Source organism: Gekko japonicus, unplaced genomic scaffold (assembly GCF_001447785.1).
Source record: "Gekko japonicus isolate JY-2015 unplaced genomic scaffold, Gekko_japonicus_V1.1 scaffold209, whole genome shotgun sequence".
Taxonomy (NCBI): domain Eukaryota; kingdom Metazoa; phylum Chordata; class Lepidosauria; order Squamata; family Gekkonidae; genus Gekko; species Gekko japonicus.
Genome location: NW_015172009.1, coordinates 1,485,394 through 1,500,374, shown reverse-complemented (window position 1 = coordinate 1,500,374; position 14,981 = coordinate 1,485,394). Strand labels below are relative to the sequence as shown.

The 14,981-nt window shown below is 42.7% G+C and overlaps 1 protein-coding gene across 1 annotated transcript in view; it reads right to left on the bottom strand.

Annotated features, from left to right (window-relative positions):
* LPIN2 (lipin 2) overlaps window positions 1–14,981 on the bottom strand; it is a 34,577-nt gene that overhangs the window by 14,500 nt on the left and 5,096 nt on the right. Inside the window, exons 4-10 of the mRNA XM_015420220.1 lie at window positions 12,842–12,949; window positions 11,742–11,865; window positions 9,716–10,052; window positions 7,551–7,650; window positions 4,840–5,027; window positions 2,857–2,950; window positions 1,198–1,267 (exon numbers count right to left, since the gene is read on the bottom strand). Of these exons, the coding sequence (XP_015275706.1) occupies window positions 1,198–1,267; window positions 2,857–2,950; window positions 4,840–5,027; window positions 7,551–7,650; window positions 9,716–10,052; window positions 11,742–11,865; window positions 12,842–12,949 (1,021 nt within the window). The remainder of the gene's footprint in view (window positions 1–1,197; window positions 1,268–2,856; window positions 2,951–4,839; window positions 5,028–7,550; window positions 7,651–9,715; window positions 10,053–11,741; window positions 11,866–12,841; window positions 12,950–14,981) is intronic.

Genomic DNA, 14,981 nt, shown 5'->3' with positions numbered 1-14,981 from the left:
GTCTTCGGACGGTAGCCACGGATCAGCCATGGGAGCTCTACGCTCCCCAGATGTTGCTGTGAGATCGCGCCCGGAAACTCCGCCTCTCTTCCGTCCCTCTTGCATGCTTACTGCTCCGTGTGACCACAGCCTATGAATAGCAACCTTGGACTTACTTCGTACCCTCCCATCCAAACACTAACTATGGCCGACCCTGCTTAGCTTCTGAAATCTGATGAGATCAGGCTAGCTTGGGACATCCTGGCCAGGGCAATAATGTAGTGTATGTATCTATATCTCTCTCTATGTCTAGGGATGCTCAAACTGGAGGTACATAGTTTCCGTAGAGAGGGGTATGCCAGCTTAGAAACAGCATACCAATTGCCCACATATTGCCATTTGCCTGCCTAGTGGTGCTTCTTCCCTCACAGAAAGCTAAGATGCCCCTAAGTCCCTCCAATGGCACAAAGGCATCTGGAGACATGATCACATGGGCACCCTGTCCTAGCTTTATGCCAGCTTTTGATCTGTCCCCTGTCCCCATAGCAACACTTTGAGGACTGTGGGGCAAACAGGAAGCAAAGCCCTTCCTTCCTAAGGCTGCGATCATACGCACAATTAGACCCGACATAGGCGTGAATGTGGGCGGATTTAAACAGCGCGATCAGACAACAACATCTGGGAAGTGCCCTGCAGCCGTCGGCAACCCATTCTGCTCTGCCACAGAAGCAGAGTTAAAAGACACTGGGGGAAACCTGATAGTAAACAGGTTATGATGGGCCACCGATGAACTTTCCCCTGTCTGATCGCTCCAGCGCGCTCTCATGGCACCGGGATGGTCTGATCAGCCCATCCCAACTCCGTGCCGTTGTCCCCCCCCCCTCGCAGGATCCGCACCACTGCAAACACCATAGGGAGCCCTCGGTGTGGAGGTGCAATTCATCAATCCCTCAGTTAAGCGCATGGGGAAAAAACGGCACAACCCCCCTGACTCACCCGCAGTTGCGTCTGATCACATGCTGACGGACTGCGCCCTCTGCTTTGCCCGCAGCTTCAAAGGGAGGTGTGGTGACGCAACTGCAGGTCAAATTCCTCCGGAAGAAATAGCCTCGGTCCCCCCCCCATTTTTTCTGGCCCGTGTGATCGCACCCTAAAATGATATTCTGATCTCACATATTTTGGCATATTCATTTCTTCCCATCCAATTCACTGCATTACCTGTGGCAAACTCTTCTGGAACACCTGCAGGCTAAGAATCATGGGAGCAGCCAATGCCCAGTTATAGTACCTGTTATATGGAAGACAGTTCATCATTATGGATCAATTGCAGAATATACATACAATAAAAGTGTAACAACTGTGATGAAACACACTAGTAAAAACAGAAATAAATAAAATGATTATGTATTTCTTGTAGCTTATTTTCCTTCCGTGGCAGCTCAAATAGTATGCTATAAATTTTTATGATGTTACGTAATAATGAGGTATTCATTAAGTTGTGTTCAGATTTATGAACCACTAGGGAGCAAAGCCCGTTGTGGACGGTGACAACGAACACCTAGACAGGTAGGGTGGGTGAGTGAGTCTACTCCCATGGATGTCTATGGGCGAGAGGGAGCCCAGGTCTACTCACATGGATCCCAATGGGGAGTCCAAGTCTACTCCCATGGGTTCCTATAGGGAAAGGGGAGTCCAGGAGTCCAGGTCTACTCCAATGGTTTCCTATGGCAAGAAGGAGGCCAGGTCTACTCGCATTGGTTCCTAGGGGAAAGGGGGGTCCAGGTCTACTCCCATTTGGTTCCAATGGGGAAAGGGGGGTCCAGGTCTACTGCCATGGAGAGTCCAATGGGGGAAAAAGAGAGTCCAGGTCTACCTCCAGCATTTCCTATGGTGAGAGGGAGGCGCCGGGGCTGAGCGCCGTCATCGCCGCCCCTCGCCTGCTGGCCCCGAAAGCTGGTGAAGGTAGGGGGAGGGGGGAAAAACAGGCTGTTGGGGGTTGGCTCACCTGGCCTGCCGCCCCCAAAAGCTGGCAAAGGTGGGGTGGAGCGGCATAAACAGGGCAGCATGGGTTGGCTCAGCGCCGCTGCCGCCGCCCATCAATGCGAGTCACCGTCCTGCGAAGACAGGCAGGGTCCCTCACTGGCCACGTGGGGAGGTTGAGCAAGGCGGCACAGACAGGGAAGGGGAGGTGGCGGAACCCGGCGGTCGCCGGGGATGAGAACCGCGTCCCCTTCCAGCAGCTTGCTTGGACGCCCCGCTGAGAGGGAAGGGGAGGGGGTTTAAAATGCAGGCCAGCGAGGGCGGTGGAAGGAATCCGGCTTCCCAGGTGGGAGAGAGAAGCGACACGGGTGGGGGAGGCGTAAGAAAGGCTCCTCCGTCTGTCCGGCTTCCCGGGCGGGTTGGCGAAGTGGGGGTGGGAGGGGAATCCGGCCGCGGCGTGGGGCGCATTGCCAGCGCGTCCTCAGACACAGGGCTCGCCTCCCACCTCCCAGCCCATGGCAGGGCAGTAGCCTTGAACGGCAGCTGGGCAACACGGCCAATGGAAGGTGCGGAAGCTCCTGACAGCGCAAGCTTCCAAAGACCGCTTGGTGTGCAGTTTCTGTCCGCTGCGTGAAGCTGCGTCTGAGGTGGGACGTAGGCGACATGGCCAATGGAAGGGGGGGAAGTTTTTGACGGACAGTTCAGCCGTCGAAACACTGTTGGTGTGCATTTTCTCTCCTCTGCGTGACTCTGCGTCTTATTCAATTATATATAAGGGAGAGATTTCTAAGAGGTGAAATAAAACAGAACAACTGCTACAGTGCTTATTAACTGGTAAAATTTATTGTAAAATAACATAGAAAACCAATATTTAATAGAAAATATATAGAACATTACCTATTGTATATCCTTATTACCAGATTAGGATTGTCTATAAGTCCTGGGCTTTCAGCAAATTCATGGTAAGTAATAATATGCTCCATGAATTTTTCTGCAATGCAAGGACATTGTATCAGTTATCAAAACAGTTTCTCCTCCTTAAGAACACCACCTCAATCTAGTTCCTCATGTAGAAATGATATAAATTACATAGTTTAGATGTTGCTCTTATGAACTGTAGAGACCCTTAACTCTAGCTCAAAACCCATGCAACCCTACATAAAGGAAGCAATGAAAAAAGCAAAGCGACTTTAGAAAACAGGAAGTGTAGTTTTCTATGTAGTTACAAACATTTGTTTAAAAAAAACGTACTCTGGCAACTGACAAATATAATCCAGTTCTGGGAAATGGTCAGAGTTCTTGGGGCTTTTACTTTCATCAGCAGAAAGAGTTCTCTTATGTTATAACGAATGTTTGAAAATGGCACTTGAATACCGCTTCTCATTTCTGCACTTCTGTAATGTTCAAATGGGAGTGTATTCATTTCCCTTCCATGGCATATTTAAGTACCATCTGGCTGTAACTCTGCACATCACAGCTAGCAGAAGCCTTGGGCATGGAGATTCAACACTGGGAAACTGAGTCAGGAATCACTTGCCATGAAGAAGTTACTTTTGGTGGCATCCCTGTAAGCCTGTCCTCAATCACACTTATTTCAACAGACATTGATGTAATGCAGAAGTAGCTCAGGAGAAGCCAAAGATGAAAATTAATTTTTTAAAAAAATAATATTTATAAATGGAATAAAAGGAGGAGGTTATTTTGCAATCAGAAATGCAACTGTACTGCGGTGACTGGTCCAAGGTCACCCAGTCAGCATTAGGGTTGAATGGAAAGTTTAGATCTGGTTCTCTCCAGTCCTTGCTCAGTACTCTAACCATTATATTATCATGTCTTTGACAAGTTCTGAAGGACCTCTGTGAAACTCAGGGACAGGTATTTGAATCTGAGTAAATGCAGGTGCTAAACTGAGGAGTCCTCTTCTGTGCAAAGCATTTGTCCGAACTGGTGGCTTTGTGTTTTAGTTTGACTTTGAAATTAGCCTTTTTTTGGTTTATTTATATGCACATGCTGTAATGCTTTGCCCAGACTTGCTTCACATGGCTTTGAGCTGTTCCTTCTTCATTTTTATCTGGCTTGCAGTCCGAAACAGAGTTATGCTTATAATAGTTTGCTGCATTGTTCTCTGGTTTTGTAAACCTGCTTTGTTGTCTGTATTATACTGTATTTTAAAATGTTCTCTCGTTCTGTTGGTCACATGTATTACACTGTTCTAACTGCATTGTTGTTAGTTGTAATTTGCTATGAATCGCAGCAAGAAAGGTGGGCTGCAAATGAATAAATATTTTAAAAAACAAAAAAACAAAAACTGTACTGCTGGCTGCAGCTGTTGTCATTGTTATACTACCACAATATCACAACACATTAACTTACATATTCTTCTGAGTACTCAACAGAATTCCAAAATCTAGTGGAATGCTTCTGTTGCAACAGTGATTAAAATGTTAATTAAATGTTAATACGTCTAGCAGTATTAAAAAGCCACTTGCCTCTAAATTGCTTGACTGCCCTACATATACATCTGTTTAGCAGCAACTTGTTGAAATACAGCTTTTGAACAAAACCTTCATGACCCTTTTCCAAAGTCTCCCATCACAGTAAGCCTAACAGCATAATAATTCATTCTAAGAAGACATCTTGCCAATCTCACAATTCAAGCCAGCCTGTCAGTCACATGTAGGCAGTCTGCTGTATCTCAACAGGAAAATGCCTTCAGGAAGAGAACCACTGGTCTATTTTTAGACAGATACATGATGGCTCTACTTGATGGCTTTTTAAAGATTTTTGATGCACTCTGATCCACAATAATCAATTCTCTCAAGAATATTTAAAATATAGGCTTTTGTGACTACACTAAGAATAAAATCGATTCTTACAGACCTTTAGATATCTCTCCATTTTCAGTAAGACCTCCACAAAGAGAGAGAGTGACATCAGGCAAGTCCATAGCAGAATCAGACATACACTCTGTGCCACTGTCAGCTGCCGCACTTCCCACAGATTGTGGCGACTGTGACCCAGAGAGAGTATCGGATTCCACCCACTGTCTGGAACCTGGATCAGAATCACTGAAGGAAAAGAAGGAGATTTTCATATACACAACCAATTATTTTAAAACCTGTCTAGTAATAGCAATGAATCGGGAATACCATGGTGAAAAGATGGTTAGAAACTCTAATGTAGCTTTGAAATTCTACTTTCAACAAACACCAGATCATTACGGTCTCTCAGATGTCAGAACTGCCTTGCTCGACTGGGCCAGAGATTCATCTAGTTCACCATTATCTTCTGTGGCTTCTTAGCTGTCTAGCAGGGCATGATGAAAATCAGAGTTGTACTGCTTCTGAACGATGACGTTCTGCCGTGAAGCCGCAATAAGGGCTTCTTCAACCACAAAAACATTCTATCTTCACTAAGCTAAAGTCTTAGCAATGCATGCTGAAGAGACTGTGTGACTGTTGTCAGCCAGTACTGACTCAGCGTGGATAAAGCTGTCACATACCATCATAGGATGTAATTAGACAATTGTGGTAGTGTGCTACAGAACAATCCATACACCATCCTGGCAGCAGCCATACCAAGCGGGTTATAAGACTGAAGATACAAGCTGGTGACTGTCACTTAGTCCTTGTGGCACTAAATTCTACTCATGAACAATGCATTGCATGAAAGGAACTGAAGAACCACAGAAGGAACTCTGTACTGAAGGCATGTCACATTCTCTCTAATGCCATGAAAATCTAGTAAGATTTCCCCTACCGCTACAATTTGGAATGGAAGATCACTGGGGTGAGGGTCACAAGCTTTCACAATGGCGCCATCCCATAGTGTTGTCCTTTCTTTCCCCAAGTCATACAGTCTTCTTTCAGTCCTGCTGTACTGCACATCATAATTTTCCATTTTAATTTTTGGAGCATCTCAGAAACACACATACAAAAAGCCCCTTGGGAAAAACAGTTTTGCCCAGGGGCCTTTGGTCTACTTTCCACAGCGCCTGATGGCTGACCTAAGTCTCTGTGGCAACTAGCGAGGCTCAATTTGTTATGAACAAGCAGCATGGCCATTTGTAAAACCAAGCTTCTGGCACAAACTGAAAGGATATCACTGTACTGAATTATATGCAATGGATTTTTTTCCAGACCCTTGTTGAGATCATAATGTACCCCAGGGATTCAGGGTCAAGAAGTGTGCCCTGGTGGCTTGGGAAAAGATGCCACTGACCTCTCCCCCTAGTGATGCTACCAGGAGCATTAAGAGTTGGATTTTTAGAACTGGACTTGGAGGAAACAATGCTATTTTCTAAGTTTTTAGAAAATAATTTGGTTTGCCAAACTCTATGCCAGATCAATCCAATGGGAGTTCATTCATTACTTAATAAAGGCAGTGAAGAGCTATCCAAACTGGTCATACAGACTATCTTTCCCTGTGTTTTATGCGTGCAAAACAGCCTAAGTGCAGTGTTGTCCTCTACACAGCCTTGAGCACACTCAGTAAATTAGTGACAAAGCCAAGAGAAGCTGCAGGCAGTTGGCAAAGCAGCATCAGCAGGTTCTCACTAGCCCTCTTCTATTGTTTCTGTCTGGCTAACCAGCGGCATGTGAGCCAGGCTGGTCTGCAAAAGGGAGGGGGGTGCACGACAGGGCAAGATTTGCTTCTGTGCTGATTTCTCCTTCCCACTGTGTGCTTCTATTTGTAATACCACCAAACAGGGCTCTTTTTAAAAGCCACAAAGGGAAAGCTACAAAGGAAAGAGTTGGAGGAGGAGGACCAAACAGAACCACTTCTGCTTCAGATGAATAAGAGAAAAGCTTTCTGGCTCCTGCTATAAACTTCTGGGGGAGAGTGAGACTACAGAGGAGTTAGGATGAAAAAATTATGGCAGCCATTTTATATTCTCCATTACATAAGCCTGCAGTAACATCATGGCTTACTTATTTGAGTGAGGGGTGAAGTAATAGTAGGTTTTGGGGTTTTTTACAGCTAGCTTATTTTTAAGTGTTTGTTTTCAGGCATAAGAGGCAGCCCAGTACAGTGTGGGACAAGAGGAAAAACCCAGAAAGTTGAAACTGAGATGTAATTCAGTGCATTTCCCCCACCCACACCCCAAAAAAGAGAGAGCAAAAATCCATGGATTATTTAGAAACAAAAAGACCCCTAAGCGTTAAAGCTTTTACAAAATCATTTACATTCCAAAAAGGTATGGAAACTGTACATCAGGACTCTTTAGTGTTATGACTGGATGCTTTTTCTCTTCATATTTTCCATGATGTCTGTACTTTTTGCAAGCTCCCTATTTTGATGTCTTTTTTTCCTAAACCAAAACTCTCCAACTTCTTAAACATTTCTTCATAAGAAAGTATTCAATCTCTTCTAGAGATAACAATTTTAACAAAATCACTTCTTAATCAACCGGGGTTCAATTCAGCCAAATGTATGCTTTTTAAAATCCCTTATTGATTAAAATATAAATCCTAAACAGCTCTACATTATTCAGTGAGGCTTACGCTACGGGAAGTGCCCCTAGAACTGCAGCCGTAAAGAACAAAAGATCACTGTGAAATACTCAGCGTGGTCTGCCACATTAGAAGTACCTCTTGGGAAAATAGAGAGCTGCAACTTCAGGTTCCAAAGCCTTCAAGTCATCCAAGTATATGTCATCGGGCCCTTGGTGCTGGCTTCTCTTATGTGTCCCTGGAAAACGTGCTCATTTAGAACAACTGGTGAATATACTACATTTTAAAATGCCATTATCAACAGAACAAAAATGGAAGTTCCATGTTAATGTTTTAATGAAGCACTCTTATCAGATATAAAAAAAACAAACCCCAGCAAACTAATTACTAACTTCTGCAAAGCTGTTTTTATATGTTGCACTGAAAGTATCTTTGAGCCTCTCTCATGCTATTTAAATAAACATGTAAATGTGTGACTGAAAGCTGAAGAGATCCATTCTGAATCTGAACAACCTAGCCAATATAATTTTACTGTCTACATTGCAGATGGGAAAATTAAAAGATGCGTTAAACATTAAAGTGCTCAGAGGTAGATACTTGAGCTTGCAGAGAGAGAGAGAGAGAGAGAGAGAGAGAGAGAGAGAATGAATGAATGAATGAATGAATGAATGAATGAATGAATGAGAATGAGTGCCCGTGCCTGGAAGTCATGGGGACCACTGGTGACTCCTACTGGGGCATGGGGGATGTTCAGAGAAGTGGCTTAATAGCCTCCTGGCCCTGGTATTCTCTGAGGCAGTGACACTGGGGACAGGCGAGGAGGATGTGTGAGACTAAGCCATCCTGATGCTGAGGTGGCGATGCTCCTTCTCCTGTGCTCTGCTGAGGTACAAGTGCTAAAAAGGGTGGGGGGAGCAGAAGCCTGAGCCATGGGAACAGCCCAGGGAGTGGAGAGGGAAGAGACAGAGAATGGGTGGGGGAGCAAAGGCAGGGTGAAGGGGATGCTCATTCTCACAAGTTCCTTGTGGGTCCCCACTTGTCAATATATCTAATTCTCAACATGGCCAAATCTCTGGATACTTAAATCTGGAGACTGAAGCTATAAACAGACAAGGCAGATCTTTATACAAACCTGAAAATACCCCAAGGTTTGCAGAGAAATTTAAAATCTAAAAGACCCCCCCCCCGGGGGGGGGGGGGGTGTTAAACCCCACACCAAAAGACTGAAGCAGTGTCTGTAGCTTTAAGAAATAAATTCCCTCAGAGGCCATTCCTAGGCAACCACAACAGTATTGTCAACTTTCAAGGCTGAGAAGGGGGGAAGGCCCTTTCCAGGGCTCGTTTGGCCTTTGAGACAGGTCAACTTGATACCGCTTAACTTGCACAACTCACCTAGCTGCTTGCAACTGTTCAACAGCAGCCACCTCACAAAAGCCAGTGTAATGCAGTGGTTAGTTTCAGACTAGGATCTGGGACACCCACATGAAAATCCCCACTCTGCTGAGGAAACTCACTGGGCAACTCAGCCTAACCTACCTCACAGGAATGTTCTGAGGATAAAATGGAGAAGAGAATGATGTAAGCTACTTTGACTCTCCATTATGGAGAAAGGAGAGATATGAATTAAGTAAATAAATAATAAATATAGCTAAAAATGGGAGACAGATAAAAGGTAGGGTGGTTGGTGGGTAGGAAGGAGAGAAAGAAGCAGGGGAAAGTGTTGGACTAGATGGGCCATTGGCCTGATCCAAAATTGGCTTCTCTTATGTTCTTAAAGTGAGGATATGAGGCTGCTCAGAGGAAAAGAAAAATAGCATGGGGAGGCGATACAGGAGAAAGTGAGGTATCCCACAAAAGTCCTTGCAGGCTCCCTACTGCACAACTTGTGGCTGGCTTGCCAGGAGGGGGGAAGAAGGTAAAGCTGAATACACAGGGGATCAGATAAAGCTAAGTTGGCTAGTAGGTGTTAAGGAGACAAGGTAGTGGGAAAAGAGAAGACACTATAGGGGCTTTCAAGGAAGAGGGGGAGGGAAAGCTGAAGACAGAGAGACAGATAAAGGTAGGTTTGCTGTTTGGATGGAAGGAGAGAAGGAATCAGGAAAAGGTGGAGAGGCTATGGGGGCTTTCAGGGAGGGGAAAGAGGAAATAGTGGGCGAGGGGAAATGAGTTCTCGTGGATCCCCTACTTGTACCTTTCTAAATGAGCAGTTGCAAATATGTTTTTCCTTGGAAAACTGGTTAAATATTTGGGAACTAACAGGAAAAATAAAAAATTGTTAAAAGAAATCTTTTGAAGATTAATACCTTTCTTCTTTGATGGAGAGTCAAGTTTTGCCAGTTGTTTAGTTTCTGATGGAGAATCCACTAATGGACTGGGAAGAATATCAGTATCCAATGCAGATGGGTCTGTAAGAATTTCCAGAGCACATTCTGCCGATGTAGAAGCAAGTCTGTCTCTTATATCTAGCTCCTTAAGGAGAGGATGAGTTCTTGGTTCGGGTTTCAGTACCATGCAAACGGAATTGTTCACCAAAATGTCATCTTCCACCGTGTCAGTGCTGGAAATGACTCTGAAGTGAGTCTTCTCTGTTGGGGTGAGTGTGACAGTTCTAGGATGCTCTAGTTTTTCTTTCTTGCTTACCTGAAAAGGAAGAGTGTTCTTTTTCTAAGCATGCTTTAGTTTACCACAAAGCCACAAAGATGCTGCTGTGTCATGGTTAGAGTGCTGGACTTGGATGACCCAGGTTCAGATCTCACAGCCACAAAAGCTCATTTGGTTATCTTGAGAATGAAACAGACCACCTAATCCAGACTTCTGTTTTTTACAGTAACAAAAGCATACCTGATAAAATATTTATATAAAATAGTACTAGCCTTTCCCCGTATGTTCCCCCGAGAGCACTGAGATCTGAGTCACAAGACCGATTAGTCCTCCCCGGCCCCAGGGACGCCAAATTAACATCCACCAGAACCAGGGCGTTCTCCTTAGTAGCACCAACCCTATGAAACCAGCTCCCCTACGAGATCCGCGCCCTCCGAGATCTTCACCAGTTCCGGAGGGCGGTGAAGACGGAGTTATTCCTCCAAGCATTCAACAACCTGGATTGAGTATGTAGCACTTTATGGTCGTCATCTTGAGTAGGTTATACTGTGTGTAAATTGTGGTTTTAATGTTTTGTATAGATTGTTTTAGATGAGTTGTTTTATTGAAAGTTTTATTCTGGGTATAAGCTTTCATGTCAGCTTTACCAGAATATATTGTACACCAAAATGTATTGGTAGGTACTACCAATGCTCCCTCTAAGCTGTGGAGTCTTGTGAGCAAAAATTTGTGAGCTGCTGGCATTAAGGTTGTGAGCAAGCGATTTGACTACTGCTTCGATTAGTTTGCTCTGGAGCCATCCTTCCTGAGCTAAGGCACAAAGGTGTGAACTAGGGGCTAAAAAACTGTGAGCTAGCTCACACTAACTCACCTTAGAGGGAACACTGGACCACTTTGTTAGATCATGATGAAGATAATAGATTAAACCATCTCATCTGAACAGTTCTACAAACAGCAACTGTGCAGCATCTTGGTTCCCAATATAAACCAAATGAGACTTGTGCCAAAGACATAACGCATCAGCATCTGCTCATTTAGAAGCAATTTCTAAAAGAGTCCCATGTATGCTACTTTTAAAGCACAGGAGAATCCATTTTAGAGGCAGATCTCAGTGAAAATAAAGACAAGCAATTCAAACAGGAAATAAAACATGTCGATTTAAGTTCCACATGCAAAATGTAAATGTATTTACATAAAACGATAATGCATTAGAAAAATAAGTCTTATAGTTCCCAGTTTTCAAAAAAAATAAATAAATCCAGACTTCTAAGGCACATAAGTCAAGCAGAAAGTCTTAACTGGCTGGGATCCACAGCAGCTAAAGGAGTGGACCTTGTGTTGACAGACACGTGACCACTGAGGCAGTACTGGAGACCCAGTAAGATGCCATCATTTGTACGTGTAAAGAGATATGCATGCACTATAACAGCAACCATTAGACTTCAGATGTGCAGTATTCTGCAGAAGGAACACAAACAATACCCTTTACTCAGTTCACAGTCACTCAGATAACTACACAATGAATACGCAGAATTTAGTGCAGCTACATTTTAAAAAGAACAGTGATAAACCACAAGAGGGTGCTACCTTCATGTTATTCCTATCATGTTAGTTCTATATTCACAACCATGTAGTTGTTTTGATAAAAGAATCATTCTCTTCAGGAGGAGAAAAAGTCCTGCATCACTACCGAAACCTCACAGAAAAAGTCGCTTCATATAACTTTACCTTGGTTGATTCAGGGAAGCCTCCCCATGTCCATTCCATGTGCGACTCCGCTCTCAGTAAGCTCTCTGCAGGTTTAACTTCCAGTTCTGAATCACTTTTAGGACAAGCTGCCTGGTTAAAAGGGCTGTAGAAACAGAATAAAGTCGTTGTGTTAAAGACAGTATTGTTCAGGGTGTTCCCCCCCCCCCTTCCTGAGTGTTTTTGCCAGTTTAACAGAGCCTCAGTTATTCAGTGGCAGGGCAGAAAGCCAAACTGGGTTTTCAGAATGTGAAAAAAGAGGTTAGAAACAAATCACATTAACAGAATTACAAACAGTCCATTCTAAACAGCTTACTTTTGTTATGTTTTAAATGTTCTCACCATAACACTTCATTTTGGAAAACCTTTATGTAATTGCTTTCATGAGTACCTTGTGATCAAAATTCCTATAGCCCTGTCTTACTGGAATGTCCATGTTTTTAAGACTTAAATAAAAGAGGGTAGAGCACTTAATTGTAGGCAAGTATGTAATAATACATACACATATTGATCAGCCAGGATTCCAGATCTAAGCATGAGATATCAGTAATAATTTACTGGCTGTGTCTTCCGAACCCACGTTGTATCTCCCTATTAGTAATTCTTAGTTCTCTTGGAAGAAAGCATTTTGTACTAAGCCATTAAGCAACAAGAAATCTGCCTCAAATTAGCCTCTCTCTAGGAAAGGATAGAGAAAGGGCAGACAAAAAATGACAATTTCCCCAGTATAATTATAGTAATCCATCTACTTTCCATCATCATGAATTTACCTTACTTGTTTTGTCAGGAGTCTCAGTTCCAGGTCAGTTTCAGAGAGATATCAGAAAGGGTCCAAAGTTGGACCAAAAAGAGTTCCACGTATTGCTACATACAGAACTGACTGACATGTGTGAAACTAATATCAGGTCAGATGGTAAGGGCACAGGTATATAACTACAACAAACTACAAAAGTGGAGCCCAAGCATAATATAAATCAAATGTTCCATTGGATAATTTTTAGGTCAGAACACCTTTACAAGTTGTATTCTTTTTTGATACCACCATTCTTTATGCAGACAATTGACTCAAGAAAGTGACCTACTTTTCCAAAGGAGACCAGTCTCCATCAGATAAGGGGTAATGGTCTTTTGAATGGTAAATTAATGATTCTTTATATTCTTCATCCTTTGGTGGTGAATCTGAGGAATTTCTGTGGAGATAAAGTCAGTATATTAAAAAGCAACTGTCATCATGACTGTTTTTATTTGAGACTGTTAAAATATAAAACAAAACATATGAATTAAGAAACAAAATGGTATCCCTCTGGTAATCAGTGAAATTTTAGCGGGCGCATATTTTGCACCGAAACAATGGCTGGAGAGTCATCAGCACTGGTTGAATCCCATACACAGGACGACTCAGGCAAAGGGCTATCTAATCCCCCCTCTCTCAGTGTAAACAGCAACAGGGGCTTTAGTAGAGCCCTCCTTAGCATGTCAGTTGCTCATGTTTATACTTCTTGACTTTTATGGAGGATTAAGCAGCTGAGGTGTATTCATGCTGCTCACACCACGTCAAGGAAATTGGAGCTTTCACCTTTGTCATGGTTTGAGTAACCATGGCTGTTGTGCATAATACTGTGCACTGCAGAGTGGACAATTAGATGGTGTCTCTTACAGCTGGATTTTGCTTCCAGTTGCCTCACTCTACAGTATACTATTTTCATTCTCTGTCTAGAAAAACAGCAGTAACTTTACTACTTGACAATCTGGTTTACTTGTCTGGAAATGTAGTAAAACCTGAAAATTATAAACAAACGTTATCCTCTATACAGCCTTCATGTGTTACGTGAATACATAAATCTAAATGTTAACATGTTTCAAGTCAAATTTAAGTATTTTCAAAAGTAACCAATTACAAAATTCCATAAATATTTCCATAATGCTTACTGATAGACAATTTATTTATTTTATTTTTATTGCCCCCTAGGGGATTTTTAATTTGCATTTACTACAAACTACAACACACTATAGGAGAAAGAAAAGAAAACCCACTGAAAACCCAAGGGATGGAGGTCACATACAGCTTGTAAAAAAAATGCTTAACAATAATAAAAAGCTTTCTTTAACATTGAGAGTGATCAATCACCATCATAACTTGTAAAAACATCCCAACAAATCTGACTATATGAAGAGTAGTCCAGGAGAATCGCTATTTAACTTAGACACAAATTACAGAGAACAATGGCATCTCATTTAACCATTATTTTTCCCTCCACCATATTACACAATCTCATTTTCTCTTCCATTGCTGTTTTCCTCTTTCTTCTTCCCTGTGGCACCATCTTTCTGTATCAGGAACTGGCCATCTCAAAACAAAGTCCCTTCTCCTTTTTCCAGGACTGTTCCGCTTAAATTCTTGCCTTCAATCATAGGGGTCATTCCAATTTGCTTTTCACGGCCCGACTTGAAGAGAGTCTCGTTACCTTGTTGCCCAGGAGACTTAATCAGGATATAACCATGGAGGATACTCCTTCGCTTAAAGCCTCGCTTATGGTCTACATACAAGCCCTTCGAATTGCAAATGCCCATTTGACTCTCCTCTTCGATCCTGGAAGCCCCTATGATCATTGGTTAGACGCTTCTCCAATATTAACACAGTCCTTTTAAAAGCAACAGCTGACATGTAGCACAGTTCTTGCTTAGTACCTAGTTTATACCAACAGGGAACAAAGGCTTAAGACACATTTTGCAAGAGTCTATGATTATTTCCAGTCAGATGGTTAACCAGCAGCTCTTCCACTTCCTGGAGAAAGCTTGGATATCACTTGTTGCTCTTACTATGTTGTCCATCGCCATTTTTTTTTTGGTAAACAAATTTTTATTTTCTCAGGAATACAACATATAAAATTAAATCATTTCATTCTATCAATTGTCTACCCCGTTCCCAATTCCTCCCCTCCCTCCGGTGGCTTCCCGCAATGCTTCCCCCCCGCTCCAAGTTGCTTCATATCATCAACTATATCAATTTCTTATCATTACAGTCTAAAGATAACATCATTTGACTTAATATTGATCTAAACATATTAAGTTTTGTTTCACATCCCAGTTCTTTTCCAGATATATTTTAAAGTCACTCCATTCTTGAAAAAACACGTCGTCTTCTTTATTGTTCAACTTCTTCGTAATTTTGTCCATCTCTGCCATGAACAGAACTTTTTGTATCCAGTCCTCAATTTCTGG